Here is a 27,084-nt window from a genome sequence, read left to right on the forward strand (position 1 = left end):
CAAAAGCAAACATACACATGAATACAGAATGCAATCGCATGGTAGGGTGCATCATAGATGGAAGTGCTTTAAGGAGCTGCTTCTCATACTCTAGACCTCATTAGCAGCTGATTTATTTCCCCCTCCTCCCTGTTAATGCGCTGAGTTGCATTGTGCATGTGTGTGTTATACAGTGCAAGCGAGAAAGAAAAACTGTGTATTTCCAAGGATTAGAGTCTGATTATAAGAGTCTGAGAAGCAAGAAAGATTAAGTGCATGCGATGGGATGTGTGTGTATATACTCCATGTGTGTGCATCTGGGGGTGTCAAAAAGACACAGGGAAGCTGTAGTCACGCATTAGTCTACATATGCACACCCAACCTGAGGTCAAACATATCAATAAAAGATCTCTCACACACACGCACAAGATAGTCACCGCGCTATCTTATTATGTATTCTTCAGCCTTGCACTTCATAATCATGACAACACCAAAATGCAGTCAGTCATTATCCATTTAGCACATTTTCCACTTGTCTTGCAATAATCTGCAGAAGCCCCCAGTGAGCTTATTATTGTTATTGGGGAGGAAAAGTGCTTGTGGCAGCATACACAGGTAGGATTTGGGAATTATGCAAAAATTGGATTTGCAGAAGAAACCTACAATGAAGAATAGAATAAAATAAACTACACTGGAAACACTTGCACTCTTGTTGCACTCTGCAAATGTTCACTTACTTCCGAATTAATTTACTTATTATGACAATGTTTTGATACGGCAAAAAAAAAAAAAAGATGGCTGTAAGTCTGCCCTACATAATTTATTGACTCATGGGGATTGAATCTCAAGAGGACAATCCTTTTTATTTCCCTATTCCTTCACCTGATTCGTTCTACACAGCAGTCCCAAGAGATAGCTGTGAGCAAAATGAAGGCAAGTGGCCTGTTTTGTCATACAGCTCATGTATGTATGTCAAACAAGTCAACAAATGAAGCTGTGTGTGACTCACTTTTGTCTCTGAATTATTACCACAATGCATTACTAAACAGAATAGAAACAGTGGTTTGAAAATCCTCAAAGCCACAAAGTCTTTGCAATAAAGTCAATTCATCACGGATACCAATCTATAGAGGTAATGTGAGTGTGTAGGTTTGGTTTAGAAAGCATATTTTTAACATGAGGTGGAAAGGCAACAGTGAGCAATCACCTTTTTTTTTTTTTTTTTTTGTGGTGATTTAAAAATTAAATAAATAAATAAAAATCCGCAAAGCAGGGGCGTAGCCTATTTTTAGAAATGGTTTTTAAGTACTGCAAATGTAATAATTATGATATAAATCATATACATAAAAGAAAACAATGATTTGTGCATGTTTACATGCATATATCTTAACATTTTTAAATAAAATAACACTAACATTAGACTCCAGCGGCTCCTTCCTTTACTGACAATGATGATGATTAAGAGACACCTGTACACTTTGATGAAGATGACACAATGCATAGGTGTCAAAGGAGCCTTATACAGTACCTCGAAAAATTCACGAATAGCTGAAACCACAAATTTCGTAGCGCAAATTGCTGAGGGATCTCTGTAATCCCGTCTAAAACAAAACTAAGCTGTTTTGATCTACTTTGTCTGACTTTTTTGTCTTTTCATACTTTCTTCAAAGATGTGAAGAACCTGGAGAACTTCCACCTGGTAGAGAGCGTCCAAGAGCAGGTGAACGCAGCGCTGTTGGACTACGTCATGTGCAACTACCCGCAGCAGTCGGACAAGTTCGGTCAACTGCTCTTGCGGCTGCCAGAGATTCGAGCTATCAGCTTGCAGGCTGAAGAATATCTTTACTACAAACACCTGAACGGCGACGTGCCATGCAACAACCTGCTTATTGAAATGCTCCATGCCAAGAGAGCTTAGGACAAGACTGCACTAATTGCAATGCAACGACATGGACAGCTTTTGAGGAGCGAGGAAACAACCACAAATGTCCTCCTTTTATCTTCAAATCATAGCAGAGCCCAAACTTGACAACTTTGAAGAATCCAAACAAACTGAGCATACGTATGAACAGAAAGAGGGAAAAAGTGCAGACTCACAGAACACAAAGAGGAACACTTGAACAAATTAAAGACTTAAAATGTTTATAACCACAGTGACTCTACGAGATGTTGTACAGTATGTGGACTTGTGTTTTGACTTTACTTTTAGCTATGGTTGGTACTGTACAGACAAGCATTCATGTGGTCAACCAAAGCGGACTCTTACCTGCTATCACTGAACCTATCGATACAGCAGCGGCAGCTTGACCCGACCAAAAATGTGAGGAGTGACTGTTAAAATAAAAAATAAAAAAAGAAAGGTCTGCAAATCTATGCCCCTCATTGATCAAAAGAGTACAGTAATCATTTGGAGGGTCACGTTATTTGACCCCCTTGAGTCCTTTTAAACATTGTACCTCAAAAAGTCTGCATTTATTTCATAACATCAGCTCAATCAAATGGTGTATTTCCACTGGTCCTGCATAGGGGCTGTTCTTCTTTTTTTCCATTTTAGTACGGGAAAAAAATGGGAAAAATACCAACAACAACAAAAAACAAATTGTTTTGGACATGGTTAAAGCCGGCGTTTGCCCAGAAAGACCAAAGCTTGCTACATATGAAGGAAACTACACAAAAACGTTATAATCAGTATTATTTAAGAAAAAAATGCAAAAAAATAAACAAAAAAATATTGTGATGTCACAGTCATGTGAGTCTTGCCTTATTTCATTACCATGCTAGCTAACTGTGCAGATGTGAATGAAAATATGTACAAATATATATAGAAATATAAAGTATTAATGTTGTAAAATTTAAAAAAGGAAAAATACAGGTGTTTACATTCATGTGATTATATGGGAGACAACTGTGATGATGCATATATTGCAAAGCAATGATTTCCTAAAAAGATTACATCAATGACATGAGGGGAAAAAATTGGTTGCTTTTTTTCTTGTTGTCGTGTGTACAGTGCTTTTGCTTTAGTTTTAATCCGTACTTAAATTATGTCGTGAGACACTAAAATCATGAGGGAATCACCAATCAATTATTAATTTCTATGTCTGCTGGCATTTAAACGTATACTTCAACTATTGCTGTATAGGTTTAATTTTCTCTTTACACATTTTTGTACAACTTTTATCCATTATTTTACAGTGCTTTACCTTTTTGATGTACAGAGTTTCACTGGTTACAGCTAATAATTAAGATAATTTATTGCGTCTACTGGTTTCCATCTTTGTGTTACATGACGTGAGGTTTCAGCGCCACAATAAAATTGTCTACTGTAGACTATTCTGTTTTTGGTTTGTTTGTTTTATGCTGCAGGTCAGGCTCGGAAGAAGCATTTATTGTACACACACACTTACAATAACTTTAAGCTTCATTGAGTGTAGGCGACATCTTGGTCAAAATACTCCACAGAGCAAGTAATACATTCTGAACCTCTTTTAACTACCCAGGTGATAGTATTATTTATTTTTTTGTGGGGTGGGGGGTTATCATATATGAGCCACTCTAAAGCAGGTTGTGCCAACAATAATCCCTGTAAGTCCTGAAAGGGAACCACAGATAGAAAGACTTGTAGTTATTAAAAGATAAACGTTATTCTGAGTTAAATTAATTTGATATTAAAACCCCTTCTGATGTTTTTGTTTTTATACAATCAGTAAAATTAGTTGTTGTTGACGCTGCAGGGCGGTGACTTCACTGGGTTATGCTGCCAGGCTTCCAGAGTATGATTCTAGCGACATAAACATTTCATCGGTTCAGCCCTTTCAATTTGAACCTGAGAGGAACATTAATGAGCACGACAGCACTGTCGATATATCACAAAATGAGCAGCAAAAGCAAAATGAACAGGAAAGACGGGATGAGACAAGAGTAGGACAAATCAGCCAAAATGTGCTACACCAGCGAAACGTCTACAAGAGGCGAATTTGACACCCACAGAACTACTGTGCGCTTTCAGCTTGTTTTGTTTAGATGCACACAGACTGAACACACTAAAGATGTCTTAATAAAATACTTAAACATAGTAATATCAAATAATTGTGGTTTAAAGTGCATACGACAGGATAAAAAAAAGTCTTAAATAGCATTATTATGTGAATTACAATCATATTTTGAGACGATTCGACTACATACAACAATTTGGCAAAGCGCAGATGACGAGAAATTAGTGTTTTAATCCACCGTCAAGCCACGGCTACCATTATAGGGCTCTAGCGTCCCCAACAGGTGGATGACGTCAGCGGGAGAATGGTTTCATCTGATTTAGTATGCAGCCCATTGAGGGGGAATTATTCATAACGAGGAAAATGCGATGAAGAGAGTCGCAAAATGTCATTGTCTCTCTACTCCAATATTTTTAAAGGATATTCTTTTTATCAAATTATTTTTCCCAATTCCTAAATAAATGGTATGGTCATGACAAATAACAATCTCGTGCTAAATGGAATATGAAATAATAAAAATCCATCTATTCACTACGACATGGCAAAATTACTCCATAATGGTCAACACTGTCGACTTCACCTTTACTGTCGCACCTCCCGAATGCTATATTATGCCGCCGTAGTTAGTCAGTTAGTTAGTTTTTGCTGTCATAGGCACTTTAAATACGCTACGTGACGAATGTATTCAACAATCTGCTTTAAAGCCACAAGAAAACACAATGCTTAAATGTATGAGAGGGAAACACATGCAAAATATATTTTGAGGCAATGAAAAGGAAATAAAAGGACTCGATAAAAACACAAATAGTAAGTACTCGCTGCTTTTAACCGATGTGCGCATGTGTTAGACGTCTCACCATGTAGGAAGGAATTGCAGAACACTGGTAGTGTTCGTCTAGTGACAGTGACAAACTACGTCATCACCCCGAGCGTCCATTGCGCTCATAAATAAATGGTGCCCTCCGTAGGTCAAAACATGTACTAAATATAAGATTTATAAATCAATGGAAATATTTTATGTGCTTCTAATAACATATTTTAGTAAAAGAGAACAATTGTGGCTTATTAGAGCCTACAAGTCCGAGGTTCCCTTTAAGTGTGTTTGGGGAGGGGGTGGGGGTCACAACTCAGCAAACTAAAGCTGCATATGTGTATCTGTGAAAGTGCATGTGGGAGCAAATTATATTTTGTGTGTGAACATGCAATAATCAACTTCTAAAGCAGCTACAAAGGAAATCCTGACATGCACAATTTATTTGCAGTTTGATTCCTGTCTTACAGTACATACAGTAGTATTATAATAAAGGAATGGAAGTGTACCAAATACTGCTGTAAAGATAACTGTAAAAATGTGTATGTGAATGTTGTTGACACCAGTATACACAAAACTTGCCAACCCAATTTTTTTTCCCATTTATGAGGTTTTAAAAAATGTTTTAGGTATTTTACAAATGCAAAAGGACTGAGGCCTTTTTCTGTGTGTTTAACTTATAAGTAAATGTCCTTTGATTTAATGCTCCATCACATTGGTCCTATTATGAAATGCCTAATCAATCTTTGCTTGTTTGAGTGTCACACATAATTTATTGCTGTAAGTAAGGATGTCCCCGATTCTATCACGTGATTGGAAATCAAGTCGATCACATCATTCATTCAGAGGATTAGAATCGGGTGAAAGAGCTCAGGTTTAAAAAAAAAATGCATTTATTTTCATTTAAAGTTTTTAAGGGCTACAAAACCACAAAATAATCCAAGGGTACAAGGATATTGCTAAAGGAAACAAAAATCTACAGGTTTCAAAATACACAACATTGTGGGGAAACAGCTGAAGTGGAAGTAAACATTGGAGGAGACATAGCTGTCATGGGAAAACAGAAAGATGGCATAGTGCAAGAGTGATCATTTTTGCAGTTACGTTTACTTTTTTCACACTAAATTACCTCCTCTTTCACCTGCGCTGATTTGGAAACGAACGTGCAGTAGTCACAAACCCAATGCGCTTACAGCTAAGCTAATAGGCAGACTTAGCCGAGGCCATTGGCTCTATCCAACTCAAGTGGGGGCGCCCGGAATGTCAGCTGGAGCACCACCGCTGCCAGACCCTGTGCATCTGTACCAAGCCCGTGGACCATCGAGTCTGAGCTTGACTGGGCCACGACTAACAGCCTCCTCCCAGCTCACTCTTAAAAGCTAATGAAAATTATTGTATAGTGAAATTGACTGAAATGGCGACCAGCTATTGGAAATGAGAATATTCTCAACTGCCATACCTGGTCATATAAGGGAGGACTAAAAAAGAGAAAAACATTAAACAACAACAAAAAGTTCAATTTCTTTTTTTATTTATGCATATTTCTTGGTTGCAATGTAACTTTACAGCTGACATGTTATGCCCAGAATATCATTTTGAATATAATTTACATCATTTAGGTACATTTCAGAAACACTAGTACATGTTGAAAAGTTTAAAAAAAAAAAGGTTGAATGCACTGTAAACTTAATTGTCTTAATTAGTTTATAATTAATGATAGTGTGCACATACAGAACCTGAAACAACTAAAATTGGAAGCTAGGAGTGTGTGGTTTATTCATAAGAAGGTAATTTGCAGCCTTATTTTCTGCTGGACAACTAATGTACAAGCAAATAATTTGTATATGGCAGAAAACACTCAAGCCAAATTTCAAAACTGTCCGATATGCACGTGTGATACACCATTGGAAAGCCTAAAATCTCAAATTTCTGCGGGAAGAAAAATTTTGAACAAGAGGGCATAAAAAAGAAAAAAAAAATTAAACAGCAAAACCCTAACTGGAGGCGAGAGCACCCAAGAACAGAATTAAAGACGCCATGATTTTAACGAGATATTATCACATAATTACCTTGTTTCGATCCAAAAACTCCATGTAGCACGTATCGAGTGTCAAGACATAAATGTGAATGGCCATAGCCGGATTTTGGGGGAATTTTATGGGTGAAACATAGTAAGGGTCGTGATGTAGAAATCGCAGACATCAGGAGTGGTCGAGATGTTCTTTTCAATATATTTACCCTTTTAAAGGTTTTTTTTTTTTTCCCCTCAATTTTTCTTTGTTTGGATCGATTATTTATCATCTAACATATTGGGTGAAAATGTGACATTAAGAAAAAAATACAATTAATCGATAGTTATGAGGTAGATATCTTTTTTACAGACGCCATTTTTTTCATTGTGATGTAATTTGTTTAAAATATGCGAGTGAATAATTTTTTAAAGTCTTTTTTTTTTCAACGAAATATTAGACATGAATTAATGATTCTAAGCTAAAAATGACAGACATTTTGATTAATAAATATAAATACCTTCTTTTTATGGCTGGGTTGAAACAAAAGCTGTTGCACGACGTTTGTAAACCGGGGTTTTCAGGGTAAAAGGGACAAATTAAAAATAGTTCAGGGGCTTAATGTGACATGAATCTGCTATGGCAGCATATAGACATATTGTTCTATCCAAGACAAAAGCTGTTCTGGCTTAAAGTACCGCAGTTTATTTTAATGAGGAGTGCAAGAGCAGAACCTGCTTTTTCAGTCTTGTCTGTTTTCCGCCATAAATGTATATATATAACTTGATTTAAACCACTGCTGCACTAAACCGTATATATACTGTTACATGTTAGGATAGTTTTAGGGATTAGTTGGGATTAGTTATCCTAGTACACTGTCTAGGTATCGGAATGGGACTCTTGTAAGTAAATACATGTTATTTCTGTAATCATGTCACGAAATATACATGAATGTATTTTGCATTAAGCTGTACATTAGAAACAAAGAGTAGCCTAATGACTTCTCAAACACAGTTACTTATGTACACAAGCCATTGTTTGATTTCCTGTATGAGTTAAACTTTCCTAGTTTCCCAGTAAAGACACGACAAGCCCTAACTAAAAAGTGACTTTTTAGAGTTAGAAAAACATTTATTACGTATTTCATTATTAGCAATGGCTTAAAGCTTCACAGGTTCAATATGTAATCAAGTTTGGAGTTATGGACCTTAGAATTTTGTCCACTGGAAAATCACAAAAAGGCCAAAATGGATGCTTCTTAGTTGATTTTTTTTTTTACAGACATTGAGTGTAAGCCATTAGACCTACCTAATATAATTTTATTATAGAATATTAAGCTATTTATTTACTGCATGGGGGCAAGACCTAACCAAAAAACTTAGGTATTGTGTTCTTTCACAGCTACAGGCTTCTAAAAATAGTCTTTTGCCTACCTCAAATGATTGGCAAGATGCCATCTAAAACATATGGTTGAGGTGGTTTGATTGACATTAATCACACTTATTACTCACACTTATCGAAAAGTGGCAACACACCAACCTTATTCAACCTACAACTTGCATGACTTCACTGTTGTACTGCAGGGGGAACAAGATAGTTTTGAATATCTAATTTGAATGAAGCTGATGGCTCTCCTTGTGTTTCACTTTTCTTTATCTTATTCAACAGCGATTGACAAGCAGTTTTACGTGCAATATCGCCACCTGGTTTGGAGTGCAGTTACTGCAGTGGTGTCAGATATTTTCGGTTATGAGTACACGCAGTGGACCATGATGGGTCTGGAAAAATACACCATGTAAACTGTTACACTTTTCGTAAAGGTTAGGGCATGATGAAAAGGAACATTGATCTCACACACACAGTACATACACACCCACACACCCCCACGCGCACATGCAAAGACACACATAAAATATTCACAATTTAAAATTGAAGCTTCTCATTAGAGTAGTTGGGCCTTTCTATGAGAAGGCTGAAGGTCTTTTAAGATGAGAAGCAAGATGCAGTAAACTCCAACTCCATGGGGACGTTGTGACTACAACCAGCTGGTGGAGCTTTCACTTGTGCAGTGGGGCCATCCTGTGTGGAAGGAGGTTGGAACATTGATTTGCATTCTAGAATACAAGAAGTAGGTTCAAATGATGTTCTGTATGGCAAATACAATTTGTATTCATAATATGCATATCAGGGTTATTTCACCATTTAAAAAATAAAATGCTTTTAAAGACATTTTTAAGACATTGAAAATATAATTTAAGAAAAAAACCTGTTGCAACAATTTCTGATGAAGAATAAAATTAATTTTATCCTATTTTTATTTTAAACACAGAACTGCTGCCACAGACCGCTGGTGTTTCTCTCCTCTCATGCGTGACTTGACGACTTTGACCTCCATTGTCCCTAACTAAAAAGTCTTTTTGCAAGACTTTGCAACGGGAACAGTTGTTATTTTCATTAGGTGCCAAACACCTCCTAAATAAACCATCATCCATCCATTTTTGATTAAATCTACACTTCCTCATCTCAGCATATTGTTGGTCACCTCTACAACGGCGAATAACCAGGAAATGGCATCATGGCGACTACTCAAGTCGCTGATGTACGCAGTTTACAGACAACATACCGTAATTTTCGGACTATAAGTCGCTACTTTTTCCCGCATTTTGAATCCTGCGGCCTATAGTCCAGTGAAGCTTTTTTGTTGATTTATTTGGGTTAACGGGTAACACTTTATTTGACAGCGGTGTCATAAGACTGCCATTAGACCGTCATAATTAAGACACGACAATATCATGGGCATTAATGAATGCCGATGTCATTAAGTGTCATCCTGCAAATTATGTCACTAACTCCATTTATGTCCAGCTCGGATCTTTTACATCCATTCAAAAGGAAGATAATTTTCCGGATGAAACAAAATGAAATGTCATAAGCATTCATTAATGCTCATGGCAGTGTCATGTCATAATTATGATGGTCTTATAACAGTTTGATGGTGCTACTGTCAAATAAAGTGCAACCAAATTCCATAACTAGCAATTAATGAAACAATTAGAACAGTAACTGAAGAAATAACTAGCACAGCAAAAATCCCAGAACCACACGGGGGGACTTCGTGAATGACCTACAGAGAGCTGTGACCACAGTAACAAAGGCTACTATCAGTAACACAATGCGCCGCCAGGGACTTAAATCCTGCACTGCCAGACGTGTACCCCTGCTGAAGAAAGTACACGTCCAGGCCCGTCTGCGGTTCGCTAGAGAGCATTTGGAGAATCCAGAAGAGGACTGGGAGAATGTGTTATGGTCAGATGAAACCAAAATAGAACCTTTTGGTAGAAACACAGGTTCTCGTGTTTGGAGGCGAAAGAATACTGAATTGCATCCAAAGAACACCATACCCACTGTGAAGCATGGGGGTAGAAACATCATGCTTTGGGGCTGTTTTTCTGCAAAGGGACCAGGACAACTGATCTGTGTAAAGGAAAGAATGAATGGGGCCGTGTATCGAGAGATTCTGAGTGAAAATCTCTTCCATCAGCAAGGGCATTGAAGATGAGACGTGGCTGGGTCTTTCAGCATGACAATGATCCAAAACACAAAGCCAGGGCAACAAAGGAGTGGCTTTGTAAGAAGCATTTCAAGGTCCTGGAGTGGCCTCGCCAGTTTCCAGATCTCAACCCCATAGAAAATCTGTGGAGGGAGTAGAAAGTCCGTTTTTCCTCAAGACAGCCCCAAAACATCACTGCTCTAGAGGAGATCTGCATGGAGGAATGGGTCAAAATACCAGCAACAGTGTGTGAAAAGTTTGTGAGACGTTACAGAAAACGTTTGGCCTCCGTTATTGCCAACAAAGGGTATATAACAAAGTATTGAGATGAACTTTTGGTATTGACCAAATACTTATTTTCCACCATGATTTGCAAATAAATTATTTAAAAATCAAACAATGTGATTTTTTTTTCTTTTTTTTCCACACTCTGTCTCTCATGGTTGAGGTTTACCCTTGTTGACAATTGCAGGCCTCTCTAATATTTTCAAGTGGGAGAACTTGCAAAATTAGTGGTTGACAAAATACTTATTTGCCCTACGGTATACATATTTAAGAACATATATATTTTTTCAATAACACAAATGGATTGAGTGATCATGTGTACATATGTTCTAATGCAGAAAGCTGCAAAAACTGCTGGCTCCCACAGCCCTCACTTGGAGCAAGGCTTGCAGTACCTGGTCTCTTGCTCCATAAATGTTTTCAACCTCCCTGCCTTCACTCACCCTGAATTTGTATAAATAATGTATATACGTTTATCTGCAGACTCTAACAAGTGCAGCCTCGGGTGAAAATATTCAGAAATGCATGCTGTGTGTGCCCCCAAAGGTGGCCATCAGCTCCAGACCAACCAAGTCCAAAGATAACCACATAGGTAGCGAGAAAAAAAAAAGAAGGGGAAAAAAAACGCACATAAATAACTTGCCGAGAGCAACATAACGCGCAACTCTCATAAACACACACAAACACACACAGATGTAATGCTGTCAATTTCTAAACAGGCTTTCCTTCCCTTCACACAAACAGCCCCGAGTTGTGTCTGCCAGTGTTAGGTGAAGCCTTTAAACTCTGGAAGCTCGTCACTCATGTTTAGTGAGATGCAACTGCATGGCCACGCATCACACTGACACAGAAACAGCAAAGGAGGAAACAAAGAGGAAGAACGTTCACCTTTGCAAGTGTATGTCCAGGATGAATGAAGACCAGTAGAGAGACAGTTTATTAAGCAAATGTATAACATGCTTATTTGGAATATTAAAGTTAATTTTGGTGACTCTAATTCTTAAATTAAAACACACACAGCAACAATATTTAAAAATTAGACTTAAAAAATTTGGTGTTACTTTACATAACCTAGTATACAAAATCCTCCTAAGAGCACATACATACATATACTCATCATTCATCACTGCACTGATTATAAATAATAATAATAATAATAATACATTTTATTTCTAGAGCGCTTTTCAGATACACAAAGACGCTTCACAAGAGGCATGGAATTACAGTACGATAAAAAGGTATTAACGCTTGCACTTATAGTTTTGGATATTTCACTTCTATTCCATATGTCTGTACAAACAATTTGATTTTTTTTCTTTAAACCATTCCAAAGATTAAACTTTAAGTTTTTAGCATGCATGCCAGATAAGGGCAATTATTGTATAATTAACCTGGGGACCACATGAAATTATCTTACTGTGACTGAGGCCTGGATCAACAAAAACTTGAACTTATTTGTTTTCAGTGTTAATTATCTTTCATTGTTGGTGAAAAGACATATTATGTACAGCATTTGAATTTCCTGATACTAAAAGTCACATAAATAGTTCTATGTCATCATGTCTATTCTCATTTCCAGCAAAAATGTAATAAAATATGATGAAGTGCTCTTTAATGATTTAACATTAACAACATGGTTAATTTTAACACAGATTTATAATACGATGTTAAAAAAATATATAGTTATGTCATGTTAGTTTTCTGTCACTATCCTGATTTCTCAAATGTCCAACATATTTCACTGTCAGATTGGTACAACCATTTCTTACACCTTCCACCCCGTCCATTTCAGTTGCGATTTAACTGAACATGTACCTCCGTGACTAGGGTTGCCAACCGTCCCTTGAAAAATAGACTCGTCCGGTACTCAGAAACAAAAGTATGCATTGCATATTAAGCTTACAAGAATGTGCTTTGTCCCGTATTATCATTGAAGGAATCTGACCTTTTAGCCAGACTGCCAGAATCACGCCAGCCGAACCGCCGAACCCGCGCTGGCGCAGCCCCACCGACCCGGGCCGGCGGGTTCCGACACCCCGGCCAAAAGGCCAAACTCCCTGCGTTCACCTTAGACTTTACCCTTAACCCTTTGCACTGACTCAATTTTGAAAGCTGGAAAAAGGCTTCAAAGCACAAGTTGACAATTTATTCAGGTTGACACCGATCAAACGGCAAGGCGAAACAGAAACAGTCTCAGGCGGGGAGGCAAGGTCACCCTATCACACGTCAACAAAAGGTTCTCGAGAAAAATGCTTAGTTAGACAATGTTTAGTTAAACATTCAGTGTTTTGAAGGCTCTTGCTGTTAGGGCTGTGGGCAGGAAAAAGGCTGTGTTTGGGCGTTGTTTAAGATTATTGTCTGTTTGTAGATTGGACAGGATGATTCAGGTTGTGGATTTTGCCACCGTAGCGTCACCTCAGCATCAAAGGGGCTCTTTGAGTCTTGTCAGTCATGTTATCAGTTGGATATCGGGTATTCTCTGGTGTTCGTTGTGTTGTGACAGGGTGTCCCGCCCTTTGTTTTGGACTGTCCGGGAGAACTGATTACGAGAGTTGGTGGTGCAGACGTGGGCTTATCAGCGTCAATCTTGCTCAGTCAGTTAGTTGCATGACGCACACGTTGGGCTTCCGTGATAAGAAGGTGTCATGTATCTCTTATGCCATATATTCTGCTTGTTTTCCTTGAACTATGGTATAAGGGCTATTTATTCTATATTGGTTATGTTAGAGTAATACAAACAGTCAAACTGTAAATACGAGAAACGATACCATTCCCTGATTGATTATATTAAGCTTGTTGGAGTAATACAAACAGTCGATCGGTAAATATGAGAAAAATCTCCATCATGAAAATCGTAAATACAGGTAGTCCCCGGGTTACGAATGAGTTCTGTTCCTATGCTGGCGACGTAACCCGAAAGTCAGAATTAACCCTTTTGAATTCAAAATAACTATCCAAAAAGTCCAAAAGTATTGTCTTTCATTTAATGGTGGAGGATACAATGCCCTCTGGTGGCAGCGTTGGGTTTGACTTGACTGTTGTTGAATAATTTTTCCATACAGGAGCTCTCCAACATCTCACATGGATAAAGGATAGCTGCGCTCTGGTTTGGCCCACATAAGGCTGTAAGTTACTTCAGCTAATATGTTTGTGTATGCATTTATAATTAAGTTTAGAGCTATACTTTGTGGACTTACGTGTGGGCGATTTGCTATGAGAAATGTAAATACTATAGCATTTGTAGCATTTAAACTAGCGGAGTTTTGTGATGCAAATTAACCTAATTTAATCTACTAAATTTACATATTGATCAGACTGGATGGACGTCTGAACACCAATCATTTTGTGTCAAGTGTCTTATTGTTCAAATATGTGTCGTTTTGAACATAAGTGTACATACGTGTGTTACAGCTTTACAAAGTTTGTTTGCTGTCTGTCAAGCTGAACAACTTCATGTTTAGTGATTGCAGAACAACTCATGTTATTAAAGAAAAGTAAAAAAATAAGATACTGTGAGGTAAAGAGTGTTGTAAAGTTGAAATCGCATAAGTCAAGTACGTAGTAACCCAGGGACTACCTCTATTTTATTTGTAGAACGTATGAATACTGGTATGGTACTTTTCAAGAATAAGTATGGGGAAAAATTCCCCTGCCTCTTCTGCTTTCTGACAATTGAGCTGACAGAACAATGACAATCCCGCTTATCTCATTGGTTAAGGAGATACAGTAGCGTGCCATGAGGAAACCGGACGATTAGAGGGATAAGAGATAAGAGGTTTGGGTGACGTGCAGGTAAAAGGTATATTTAAAATGATCATCATTTGTTTTCTTGCTCTTTTATGTGTGATTTATTTTCACTTATTGTATTACATTTTTGTGTTCTGTCATTTTCGTTTGCATTCCCACAATATCGTATTCTCATGACCATAAGACGCACCTAAAACCAAAAAAAAAAAAAAAAAAAAATCTCCATTTCCACATTAGAGCCGCATGAGAACCTTAAAGGAAGAAGGTTGCATGTGATAGAGGGCGTGCCCCCAGTAGCTGTAACGTTCGAGGGTGTGCGTTAGGCTCAACAACATTGGCGGTTTGGCAAAGACACTCGAAAATGGCATATAATGTGACGAAACACACGAAGTTCAAACGAGAAGATGATGTCTTTGATGGATTTGTGGTTCGATTAAGATTGATATATTTTGTTAAAATATTTAATGAAGTACCATTAAACTCAGTTTTGCTCCCGCTGCCTTTATAAAAAAAAACGGTATATTTGGAGTGATCATTTGCGAAACTGTTATTGCTGAGGGGACTTTGAACACACCTAAATTAAAAAGAAAGAAAATACAGTATATTTGGAGAGATCATTTGCTAAACTGTTATTGCTGAGGGGACTTTGAACGCACCTAAATTGTTAAAAAAAAAAAAAAGAAGAAAAAAAAGTAATGGCCAAAACTACAAACACACACATTAAAAAGCCTCTGGAGCTTAAGAGTGAATTGCCGTAATTTCCCGAATATAACGCGCACTTTTTTCCCCCAAAATCAACTTGTAAAATCATGGTGCGCATTATAAACGGGTACATGGATAGAGACAGAAAAATAAATATATTATATATATATAAAAAAACGTTTTTTTTTTTTTATTGACACGGCCACGTTGTGTTGAAGAAATGTATGCGGCGATCTGTTGCCGACTATTACGGTACGTGACGTCACCATTTTGTTTCGGTAATACTTCACTCTCATTGGCCGAATGATTTCATCTGTGTTAAATTCTGCTGTTTTCACTCTTCATAAAGCACAGAATTTAGTTTCTTGAACTCATTTGAGTCAACGTTTATTGCAGCTCCGCAACTGGGACCATAACAAACGTAAGCACACAGACTTCCTGTGTCTGTCAACTATATCTGTCCCTCGGGAAACTCAAACCCAAATCACAATAGTTCCTATATTTACTGTCGTGCCGACAGCGATGTGCTCTGACGGATTTCCGACTTACGTTCTCACTTTCATTTTACCGTATCGATTCATGAAAGAAACATTTATTCATCATGATGAAACGAGCAAGTTATACAGCAGCCTTTAAAAGAAAGGTCACATCTGTTTTGTTTTCTCCTAGATTCTGGTAAGTTGGAGAAGTTGTCAAATCATATTATTACCGTAAATATTGTCAGTTTATGGTAATGTTTTGAACTACCAATGTGCTATGCTTGTGCTGTTTCACCAGTCAGTAAAATGACATTTCTGTATCTGTACACGAGCTGTTTTCTTGTATTCTTCTATTTATTGGTGCTAAAATTAGGGTGCGCGTTATAAACGGGTACAATAATTTTCCCTAGATTTTACAAGTAAATTTGGGGTGCACATTATACACGGGTGCACCTTATATTCAGGAAATTACGGTATACAATTTTAAATTTAGCATGACAGATGCTGATATTATTCTAGTATTTTTTTTGTATTAAAAATACATTGCTGATAATTATCATTTTTCGTGTGCCTATATCAATCAAATACTTACCTATTATGTACCGAATTAATTCCATTTTCTATAACTGGGAGGACTCGGAGACTCGTGCCGCAGGACATTTATGTAACTTGCAGGCAAAGCCACCTATTCCTATGTGTGCTGGCCGTCATTTCAATTCTAGTATTTTTTGTTGTGTTTGGTGATGCATTGGCGATTCAAATATATAGTTATTGAACACAGCAACATGTGTGCCACAAACTAGGTACACGGCTTGACCTTGGATTTATATTATGAATTTATTATGTTATGGATATTTAGCAGTTCATTCCTTGTTGAAAATGCTAAATTTGGTATTAAATGTACTTTTATTAACGTTGTCTGAAATTTTTAGGGATTGACTGTCTGTTGCTGCCGGCCAGTGCTTCACACATGAGCACATGTATTTGATTTTCACATGTATTTGTTCCGCTTTTCAAACTAAAAGCAGCACATTTGTATTATGTGCACAGAATAAATAAGTTGCTTTATGGTGATTTGCGCAGAAATGCCGAGCATGCTATATGTGGCCTGGGGACTGTACAATGCCCAGAGCTGCTGTAAGCAAAATTTTGTCCCGCCATATTTTCCGTAGTCTCCTATCCAAGCTGGGTGACTGGTGGTGCGTGCAGGCTGACTGACAGGTGACAGAATCTGTTCTTTAGATTAGTGATCCTTAACCACCGGGCCTGGGACTGGTCCGTGGCACACATGCTACCGGGCCGCAGAGAAATAATAAATAATTGGTTAACGACCGCAAACTGGCCTGTGCCTCTTGACTACTCCACTGACTAATCTGAGTAGAGATTTGCGGACATCGCCATCTAGCTGTTGGTCACCATTATTGGTGTGTTTGCACACCTGTAGCAGCCCAACAAAACAAAAAAACAAGGCCCACTGGTCCGTGGTGCAAAAAAGGTTGTGTACCCCTGCTTGAGATTAATAATGACGGTTGCAGGCAAATGTACAAAGTTTATTGAAGAGTTTTAAGATCAGTGGTCTATTTATATTTTGGGTTTGGCATGAGAAATCTCAGGTGTAGCACTGGGTGTAAGAGAAACGCTCAATGTGTGAGAGTTGAGAACCATGTGAGAGTTGTGTGTATTAATTTAAAAACCAAAGATTTATTATTTACTGTGACTTGGAATTACACTGAACCATTAGGAGTTTTGTGTATTAACTTAAAAACAAAATACTTATTATTTATTGTGACTTGGAATTACACTTTACAACTGTAGTAGGGTTATGGAATGCTTTACAACAGTAAACACTACAACAGTCAACAAATTTCCGAAAATTGAAACATAACATTTTTACCAAGAAAATGTGATAAATTCACTTTCTCCATGTTAAAACTGATGGCGGCTCACCGACTACTAAAGAGATACAGCAGCAGTCTTCAGAGAGGCAATTAGCCAACTTTCAAATCACTAATAGCCACAGTTGTTCCTATTATTTGCTGACCTGATGGACAAACTTTACACATGTAAAGATTAAATGAATAGAAAAGCATTGTTAATGGTAACACTCACTATTGTTATGCAAAAGCATCACTGTAGCATGCTAAACAAACACACAAAGGTTTGGAAATGGAATGGTTTGAAGGCCGCTGCCGTTTCATTTCAAAGCATGCATTATACATCATTGTGCATAAAGAGGAAGCCTACAGCATTATGATGCGTTTTTCCTGATGATTATCCTTTATAAGTAATTAAAAGGAGAGCGATAGAGGGAGAAAAAAATACAACTTTTAAGCACCTGAACCTCGCTGCCAGCATTCCATTAACTGCCTGCACAATGGGGGGAGCCTTTAGAGATTTTTCAATTTCAAAAATGAGGAGCACACATTCAGTGCTCATGTTATACCGGCACTTAAATCCTACAGAGCTCATAAAAAAGGACTCAAGGTTGCATCCAATTGAAAGCCTCCAACTACAGCCACTTCAGAAATCCATTTAGCAAGCAGGGGGTTAGAACATCTAATTCAATAGGAGTTGCTCTGTTAAAACGGTTGCACCAATGTCTTTTAAAAACAGACAGACACACACACACAAACTTTCATGCAGTCCCTCTGTGTTTGCTTGTCTCCATTGTGAAAAAAAATTAACCCGGCATATACAGAGAGCAAGACACAAAGACCTAATCTTGCCAGAGCTCAGTTCAGTGGCGAAGGTGAATACTTGACAACATATAGAATCTTGACCTTTGCCTCGACAGAAAAAATCCCTATCTGTGGGATCGACAAAGGGGTCGGTCGCCCCTGTAAGAAAACAACTTGAATGTCACTACACAAACTACATCATTGATTTCGTGAATTCTCAGCAAGTGAACATTTGTAAAAATAGATGTACTTATTTAAACACAAACATGTTGGGAATGACTCTGCTACTCAAAATTAAAGCAACATAGACATATAAAGCAGTGGAAAATTGCATAGGCCAGCCAAATATTTCTTTCATTCATTTTACTTGTAGACCGTGAAAAATTGTAAACTATAGTTTACTCAAAGAAAAAGTTGTGGAGAGGATATAGTGGATGACTGGTTCGCATGTCCACCTCACAGAACTGAGATCAAGAGCTCTACTTTTGTACATTGTGTCCGTGAGCTTCAGTGTTGAACGTGACATAAGTGGAATTTTGTTTCAACACAAACCACGCTGCATGCTATTTAGAATCTGAAAGACAGGTCTTCGATGACTTGGGTGTACCTACACAGCGAGGGTGTGTCCTTCCAGACAATCCCGGTGCAAACTCTTTTTTGTGACTGCGGTTCGATCCCAGCGATGACTGTTGAAGTGTCTTAGATAAGACACCTTAAATTTCTCCCAATGGTTTGGAAGAGGCTTGCATGGCAGCGGAACTATTGGTGTGTGGATTTGTTTGTGAATAGGTGTATGTCAGCCAATGTAAAGTACTTAGGACTCAGCAAAAGCTCGAGATAAAAGTGCTATGTAAGTAATCCAAGTGTTGAACCATGCTCTCAATTATGGGACTAATTTTCCTCATTATGTGCACCTGTGTGGGCATGGTGAATAAGGCACTAGGAAATACACTAGGATGGATAATGGCCTTAGACGTGTAATTAGTTGGACTATGCGGCATGTCGGCTACATTAGTATTCCTATTATCAAGATGATTGTGAGACCGATAATGTATGTAGGTAATATTACACGGCGCTTTATATGGACTGCTGTCTCTGTACAACAATCGGATACTAAGGAAGTGACATCTTTTAATGCGGCATCCTGGCATTGTAAATAATGGAGGCGGACGATCACGATGTGGTGTTCCTGCTCCTATTTTCTTTTCCTCACATTTTTTTGAACCTTCAAACTACGTCTCAATATTATGCTTCAATTCAGTGCCCATTTGTGGTCCTTCCATCGCGGATGACGCGGAGATGAGCGTTTTTTACAGCGCTCGTCTCCCGCATTGTCTCCGATCAATCAGCTGCGGGGTTGGCCCCTTCCAATTCATTGCCGACCGAACATGAGTATGTAAAAATGCGTTGAGGGAAATTAAACCCCGAAAAGTGACCTGCATGGTACCCCCAAAGAGGCGCGCGATCAGTTTTTTTTTCCATGATATTTCTGCCTGTCAAAACTTTCGTCACTTCTAGGATCGCCACTGTTATAAACACGCACAAGCACTCCTGATTGCGGCTTCCAGGAAATATACGCAGCGTACACCATGTGCTTGTTATTTTCCAAGTGGTGGGAGCGCAACTGAGCATCGATTGTAACATCCCAAGTAACCGTGTCAGGCTTATTTCAATCACAACTTGGTGACTGCTCGTAAAAGCCTAGCATGCTCTTCCTTCACTCTTGTTCCTGCGTGATGCATTCAAATGCGTTGTAATTTCGAAATTTGCCGCCGGTGAGTCATGAGTTTCCGGTTCAGAGTTAAACCGTGCGGGTGATGACGTAACATATGAGGCTCCTTTCTACACGTGTAGTTTGCGCAAATGCATGAGTACCTTGCAGAAGCGGAGGGGGGGGGGGGGGGGGCTTAAATGTACCTTAAACGTAGGTGTGGACAGGTATAAAAATAGTCGGCAAAATACCCGGGAGAAAATTATCTGTCCTAGTGTAGACGTAGCCTAAATGTCCTCCTGGATGCAGTTGCTGTGTGTGTAGCAAGTGACTGAGCAAGCAGCAGCATTTCCTTGTCCTCCTTGATTTGACACGTTTTTAAATCTGCTTTTGTGTTCGGTGCTATAGCGAACTGGAAAAGTTCCCGTCGTGTAGCCGCTGTAAGGCCTTACTCTGCCAACACCAAGAATTGACTCACGCATGGCATTAGGAAGTAGAGGAGACCTACCGGGCAGATCACTTGGAAATGACCCCTTTTCCTGAGAACTGGTGACTTGTGAGTGAACCCCCTTCCCCCATGGCCACTGCACCGGAGCCAGTGGGATGTTTTTAGGAATATAATAAAGATGACCATAAAAATTGTGTTGAATGATTTGATTTCTACAATGATTTAGAGGCTTTGATGCACGCTGTTTACATATTTATGAAACACATTGACTTCAACCTTACATGACAGATTAAATGTATTCCGACAAGCAGTCTACCTTTTTCCGAAAGCTAGCCCCCCCTTTTCGGCGGTACAGTAGAAGCATTCTTTTTGTCCATTAAATTGTCACGGGTTCCGGGCGTGTCTGCAAGGACACACTTTTGCTGTGCCAGTACGCCCATACTGGCGCAGACTGGTCTTTTAAATTGCAAAACATGAGGTGCAGCATGAGCTGCACTAGCACAAAATTACAATTGTGCCACATTTTGACCGAAGCGCATGAGTGCAGTGGATAAAAATAGAAAGCTCACAATTCCTATGGTTGAAAGAATTCCAAACTCAGCCAAAAGTCCTAGGATGAATGGTTTCTTATAATTTAAATCAAATTTATTTCTATAGCCCTTTACAAAAACCCTAAAGGTCCATAAAGTGCTTTACAACAACAATATAGTTCATAATAAATGAAAGACAGGAAAGTATTATACAATGACATTGAGAAAAAAAGGGGGAAAAAATGCATCACGATAAAAGTCAAAACAGCAAATAAAACAATAAAACTGATAAAATCCAAAGCATTAATATCCTTAAGAAAAAGACCAGTTTACTCCAGTCTGGATAAAAGACAAGATAAAAGTCGGTCTTTAACCGTGACTTAAAAAGGCCTAGATTCTTAATGGTGCGGATTTCAGAGGGCAGGCTGTTCCACAATCTGGGAGCAGCAACTGCAAAAGATCGATCACCCCACTGTTTAAGTCTTGACCCTGAAACTTGCAAAAGAAGCTGGCCGGTAGAACGGAGGGCCCTGCCAGAGTTACGGTTACTAATTGAACATTGCTACACAAGAGAGCTAATTTGACTAGCAAAATAAATCAAATATATTTCCTCAACTATTTAAATGTTACAGTAAATTCCTGTCTGAGGCCAGAGCATGTCGTTTCATTCCAAAGTGAATGAACACAAAGTTGGGGGGGGGGGGTCAGCAGAATAAACTAGAGATGTGTGATGGCCTCAGATCGCCTCTCATAAAACAGAACATTTCAAGTCCCATAGGAGCACCAGCAACCTTGATCTGTGTGACCTGCTGTTGGAGAGTGGAGTAATCAACACAGAGCTGGACTATCAGCCATCACACACATGGCCCTTTGCACTTCCACACATAACATTTACTATATTTACCAGTTATATACTTGTATGTCTAAAGTAAGGGATAAATGTGCACGCATTGTTGCGCTTTGCATGAACACCTAAAATAACAGCAGAATGCAAGTCCTCTTGACAAAAGCAGCAATTCAATTTTACTGATGACGGACTGCACTGCACTGTGTTTCTCGAATGATGAGGTGATTTACAGCATTCGAAAATAAATGAGAAAAATGCTGCTGATGACATTGTGTGGTCGATGTGATTGGAAAATTGTTTCAAGATTGCAATCAGTAGAGCATTCACAAAGAACAAATCACAAGCCATTATGACTTATGAACTGACCTAGTTCAGTTTTATAGAGTTTTTGCACTTAAATTAACATTACTCCTTGAGCATTTGAACAAGATCAGGTTATAATTGTGCCTGGCGAGAATTGACGGATACAAGTCGTAAAAGTCAGACCCTTGACCATTGAGCGGCTATAAAAAGTGTCATACAAACTCCTGATTTTCATGATGATCTTTTTCCCATGCACTATAAAGTGCATGTGACACGAAAAAGCATGTTTATTTCATAATACACGCGGTATTTTATGCTCCTGAATGATATGGACCGCTTGGATGTGCGTGGAAGCGATCGCTATATTTATTTAGTTTTTTTAATCCCGCGCCATGAAAATGAGTGACTTCCGGCTTCGGTCTTGCATTGAGGAGGAGGGCGCTGTGACGTGTACGGGAGAAGGACTCCTCTTCACTATACAGCCTACTGTTGTGTATGAGGACTAAGGATTCAGCTGATTTTGCGGATTAATACGTTTATTTTTCGCATCACGCCAGCCAAACGGCTGCAGAAAAATCTTGCTTTATGGGGGTCGTGTGCGCCTTTTTGGAGTTTCAAAAGGTTCCCATTCACCGTGGATATTGGCCAAGTCCTACTACTGTGGGACCATTGGACTTACGAGGAAGTGAGTAAACATCTTGTTTTGTATTATGTCAAATATTAATACAGCGATTACAAAGTAAACACTACAAACTTTCTTTAAATAAAGGACTTCTTACGTTTGATCATTGATAAGCATGTAAAAAGCTCTCCTCGTGCACATTAGCTGCACGTTAGCTGCACAACAGCTGCAGCCGCCCTCCTCCGGGGAAAGAACTGTAAATTGCTCCCCGCCGGGCGGTTTGCCGATCCGCAAAGGCAATCGACAACCCAGTTGTCATGTCAAATAATCCGGGCTAGTTATTTGTGATTTTCCGCTTCGAAGACTTTGAAACATCACTCGGTTCAGGTTAGCATGTCGGCTAGCTGTCACGCCTCTTGGTTTGTTTACATTCTCCGAAGCCGGGGAAGGGAAATGACATATTCCGATTTAGGTGTCATAAAATATCGTTTGGGAGGTGCGACAGTAAAGGTGAAGTGGACAGTTTTGACCATTATGGAGTCATTTTGCCATGTCGTCCTGAATGAGTGCATTTTTATTATTTCATATTCCATTTAGCACAAGACTGTTATTTGTCATGACCATGCCATTTATTTAGCAATTGGGGAAAATACTTGGATAAAAAGAATATCCTGTAAAAATATTGAAGTAAAGAGACAGAAACAATGACATTTTGCAGCTCTCTTCGTCGCGTTCTCCTCGTTGTGAATAGTTCCCCCTCGACGGGCTGACTGGTCCTTCTCAAGCCATTTATTTAGCTACTGGGGAAAATACATGGATAAAAAGAATATCCTGTAAAAATAATGAAATAAAGAGACAGAAACAATGACATTTTGCAGCTCTCTTTGTCGCGTTTTCCTCGTTGTGAATAGTTCCCCCTCGACGGGCTGACTGGTCCTTCTCAAGCCATTTATTTAGCTATTGGGGAAAATACTTGGATAAAAAGAATATCCTGTAAAAATACTGAATTAGAGAGACTGAAACAATTACATTTTGCGGCTCTCTTCGTCGCGTTTTCCCCGTTCTGAATAATTCCCCCTCAATGGGCTGAATAGTAAAACCGATGAGCCCATTCTCCCGCTGACGTCATCCACCTGTTGGGGATGCTCGAGCCCTATAACGGTAGGCGTGGCTAACCGGCAGATTAAAAGACTAATTTCTCGTCATATGCGCTTTGCTAAATTGTTGTATATAGTCGAATCGTCTCAAAATATGATTCTAATTCACATAATAATGCTATTTAAGACTTTTTTTCTCCTGTCGTATGCTCTTTAAGTCAAATACTAAACAAAATAACACAAAATTCATATGTTAATATTTCTTAATAATTCACCCCATTGAGAGTCAGATTGGTGCTGTTCACAAATATTTGTAATTATGTGTCTTGTTATGGCATCTTCTATGAACACATGATAGTTGATAGATAGCTGAGGACTATAGCAACTACAATACTGAAAACCCAACAAGGTCAAAATTCTAAATTACAGTAATACAACCACTTATCCATTTATACTTGCTAAATTCTTTGTTGATATTTTTTCTAGGGGCAGACATTTTCTTTTTGCAACACTCCATTGACATTCCATAATTCGTTTGCACCAAAGCACATAATCTGTAAAATATGTGCTGCATAGCATTCCAAAGATATGGCACGAACAAAAGATTCATCTTCAATTTTGTGTCAGTCATCTTTCAGAATGTGAGTGTGCTCACTGATGGATGTATTTATGTAGGTTGTTGCACACAAAAATGCATCTTGTGGTAAGATCAATTCAAAATATGCCTGAATGGAGCTGCTTTCATCCTTTTTCTCTTCCATGGCTGCTTTTTGTTCTCCTCGTGTCTGTCAGAGCACCATGTCCAACTGTTCACAGGCCTTCACATGCCAACAGCTGCTTCCAAATTTTCTCTATGATGATTTAGTGTGCCACACCTCTCATGGGACAGCAACACCATTTGTAAAATATTGAGGATTCTAAAGAGGGAAGGTCAATTTCCAAAGTCAGGTGTAAACATTGTAACACCACAGACTTAAAGGTTCAGAATTTCGGATTTGCACTTCAGTTATTCATAAAATGGCCATAATATTTCAATAGACATTAGAAACAAGAAACATGTCTTTTGGAAATGCTTCTAAAACGGATCTCAATGGTCACGTGATGAGTTTCTCATTTTAAAAAAAACGCGTTGCAAATTTCTGTCTCTTTTAGTTCCATGTTCATCATCAGCCAATCACAAGACTAGTTTCCCGTTTTCGTCCGGGTTGCCACAACTCTGTACGCCCCGTAAACTTAGGCTGGGCCAACTTTGACAAACAATCTTAATTATGCCTACCACTCAAGCAGTGAAAAAAAAAAAAAAATCGTTGTTACGGATATCAAAGGATTCAAGACAACAAGAGAAGCAAAAGATGGATATGCATTCATTTGGTGTGGTTGTGCTACATTATTTAGCATGTTAGCAACGTTATTTAGCATGTAGATCCATTGACCAGGGCAAAGATAAAGTCCTTACGTGTGTATATATTTAGTTGGTAATTAATTTAAAATGGATGGAGCAATTAAATCGTTTTTGTGGATGCTGTCAATGCTTTGCCAAATTATATACGTGTTTTCGAGTGTGCTTATACATTGAGAAAAGTAACCATCCCTCACTTGGGTCATGGTGACATAAACTAACTTGGACCTCGTATCACAGCTCTTTTAATCGCTATTTCTAAATGTTGGCAATGTTACACGCAAAAATTCTTGCATGAAAATTTTAAAAATGACATACCTTCTACAGAGGACTCGTCGCTTCCCACTTACAGTTGTTTTCCTGCAGGTTCTCCAATGTGAAGCGGTATTCTGGCAGCCCGAAAGGGGATGGCATTTTGTGCTTTGATCTAGTTGCAGTACCATTTTTGACCATCAAGCTTATATTGTGCACCTTTAAGCACAGCTTTGCAAAACATGAGTTTGTACTTCTGGGAGTATCAGCGAGTTACATCAGTCCAGTACATGTTGTGGTCAATCACTTGGTCATACACAAGTGCACAGCATCTTTGAGATGCCATGACTTCTGGATTAAAAATCTGGTCGAAATTTAGTTTTGCTCTCTTAGAAATAATAAGAGAAGTAAATTCAGGGTTCTTAAGGTGTCTAACGTTTTTCCATACCAAAATCCAAGTATTATATTCTCAATGCTATTAATAGAAAAGATAGATTTGATAGGGGAAAAAAATGTCAACATGAAACCCTCTTTGTCCAATGTAATGCCTGTTGCTGGATGGACACAAGAAAGAAAATCTATTCGATGTGCTCCTGGTAGCTGGTGCTTGACAAGCCTTCTAAGTGGGAGAGTACAAGAAACACAAGTGCCTAACAAGCTAGCTACAGATCTTATGTTAGGTAAGGGACATGAGGGAAGCCTGTGTGATGCCAGTGAACGGACACGGAGGCACTGGACACTAGTCCGATCAATACCAGCCAAAGACGGATGAGTTTGGAGTGGTAGCTAACACAGTCTTTATAGGCTTGGGTAAAGCATCTCAACACAAACCTGTCTAGATCATAGTCAATTTGTCTGACTGTTATGAATTATACAGAAGAAGTTTGTGCGGGGAAAAAAGTGTATTGGAATGGCAGATGGCTTCCCATCAGGTTAAAATATTCTCACCCAAAGAAGCCAAGTGAAATATTAAAATATAGCAAAACTAAAACATTTGGTGTTAAAAAGCAATTGTAATAGAAATGAAATAAATTTTTAAAGAAGTAACTTTAGTTAAAGGAGTCAGCTCAGGACATGTTGATGTATCACAAACATTTGGGAGTAGGGAGTGACTTCAAAATCCTGCATTTGCAGGCCTTAGGTCAACCATAAGATAGTGAAGAAGGCAGGGAACACTGTCCGGCCCTCCTGAACTGGAGACAGACATAAACAGGAAGTTGCTGAGAGGAAGGAAGTTGTATCTTTCATTCCCCCTTTTTTATGGTGGTGACAAAAGTGACATACACTATTAGATCCATACAAAGTGTTACGTTCCTTTAGCAGCCCATTTTTTGTTACCCAAAGTTTTAAAACAGAATATAGTGTACAAGGCATTATTTTTGTGATCTCAACGATAAGTAGTTTGGAAGATGAATAAATGAAAGAAAGCAACTGATGTTTTTTGGTACCAAAAGGCTTTTTGTTTCTGCTTTTCACTCTTGGATGATGAGCAAAGAACCAGATCCGGACCGACAAGCATCTTCAAAAGGACCAGGTGGCATTCTTTGGTTTTTGTGGCACTGCCATCCTTTACAATCAGGCACACAATTCTTAATCATTGATGCACTTATAGTATATAATGTAAACTACATTCAGAAGGT

The 27,084-nt window shown here is 38.6% G+C and overlaps 2 protein-coding genes across 6 annotated transcripts in view; one reads left to right on the top strand and one right to left on the bottom strand.

Annotated features, from left to right (window-relative positions):
• Nucleotides 1–3,294, top strand: part of nr5a2 (nuclear receptor subfamily 5, group A, member 2) — an 83,940-nt gene extending 80,646 nt beyond the window's left edge. For all 3 annotated transcript variants that reach the window (XM_057840822.1, XM_057840823.1, XM_057840824.1), the window contains exon 7: nt 1,650–3,294. In XM_057840822.1, coding sequence (XP_057696805.1) covers nt 1,650–1,897 — 248 coding nt within the window. In that variant the 3' untranslated portion in view covers nt 1,898–3,294. The remainder of the gene's footprint in view (nt 1–1,649) is intronic.
• A 3,080-nt stretch (nt 3,295–6,374) lies between these two features.
• The window catches only part of LOC130918774 (adhesion G-protein coupled receptor D2-like), a 138,689-nt gene continuing 117,979 nt past the window's right edge, over nt 6,375–27,084 (bottom strand). For all 3 annotated transcript variants that reach the window (XM_057840818.1, XM_057840817.1, XM_057840816.1), the window contains one exon: nt 6,375–8,873. In XM_057840818.1, the coding sequence (XP_057696801.1) occupies nt 8,778–8,873 (96 nt within the window). In that variant the 3' untranslated portion in view covers nt 6,375–8,777. The remainder of the gene's footprint in view (nt 8,874–27,084) is intronic.

The sequence above is a fragment of the Corythoichthys intestinalis genome, chromosome 7 (assembly GCF_030265065.1).
Source record: "Corythoichthys intestinalis isolate RoL2023-P3 chromosome 7, ASM3026506v1, whole genome shotgun sequence".
NCBI classification, from domain to species: domain Eukaryota; kingdom Metazoa; phylum Chordata; class Actinopteri; order Syngnathiformes; family Syngnathidae; genus Corythoichthys; species Corythoichthys intestinalis.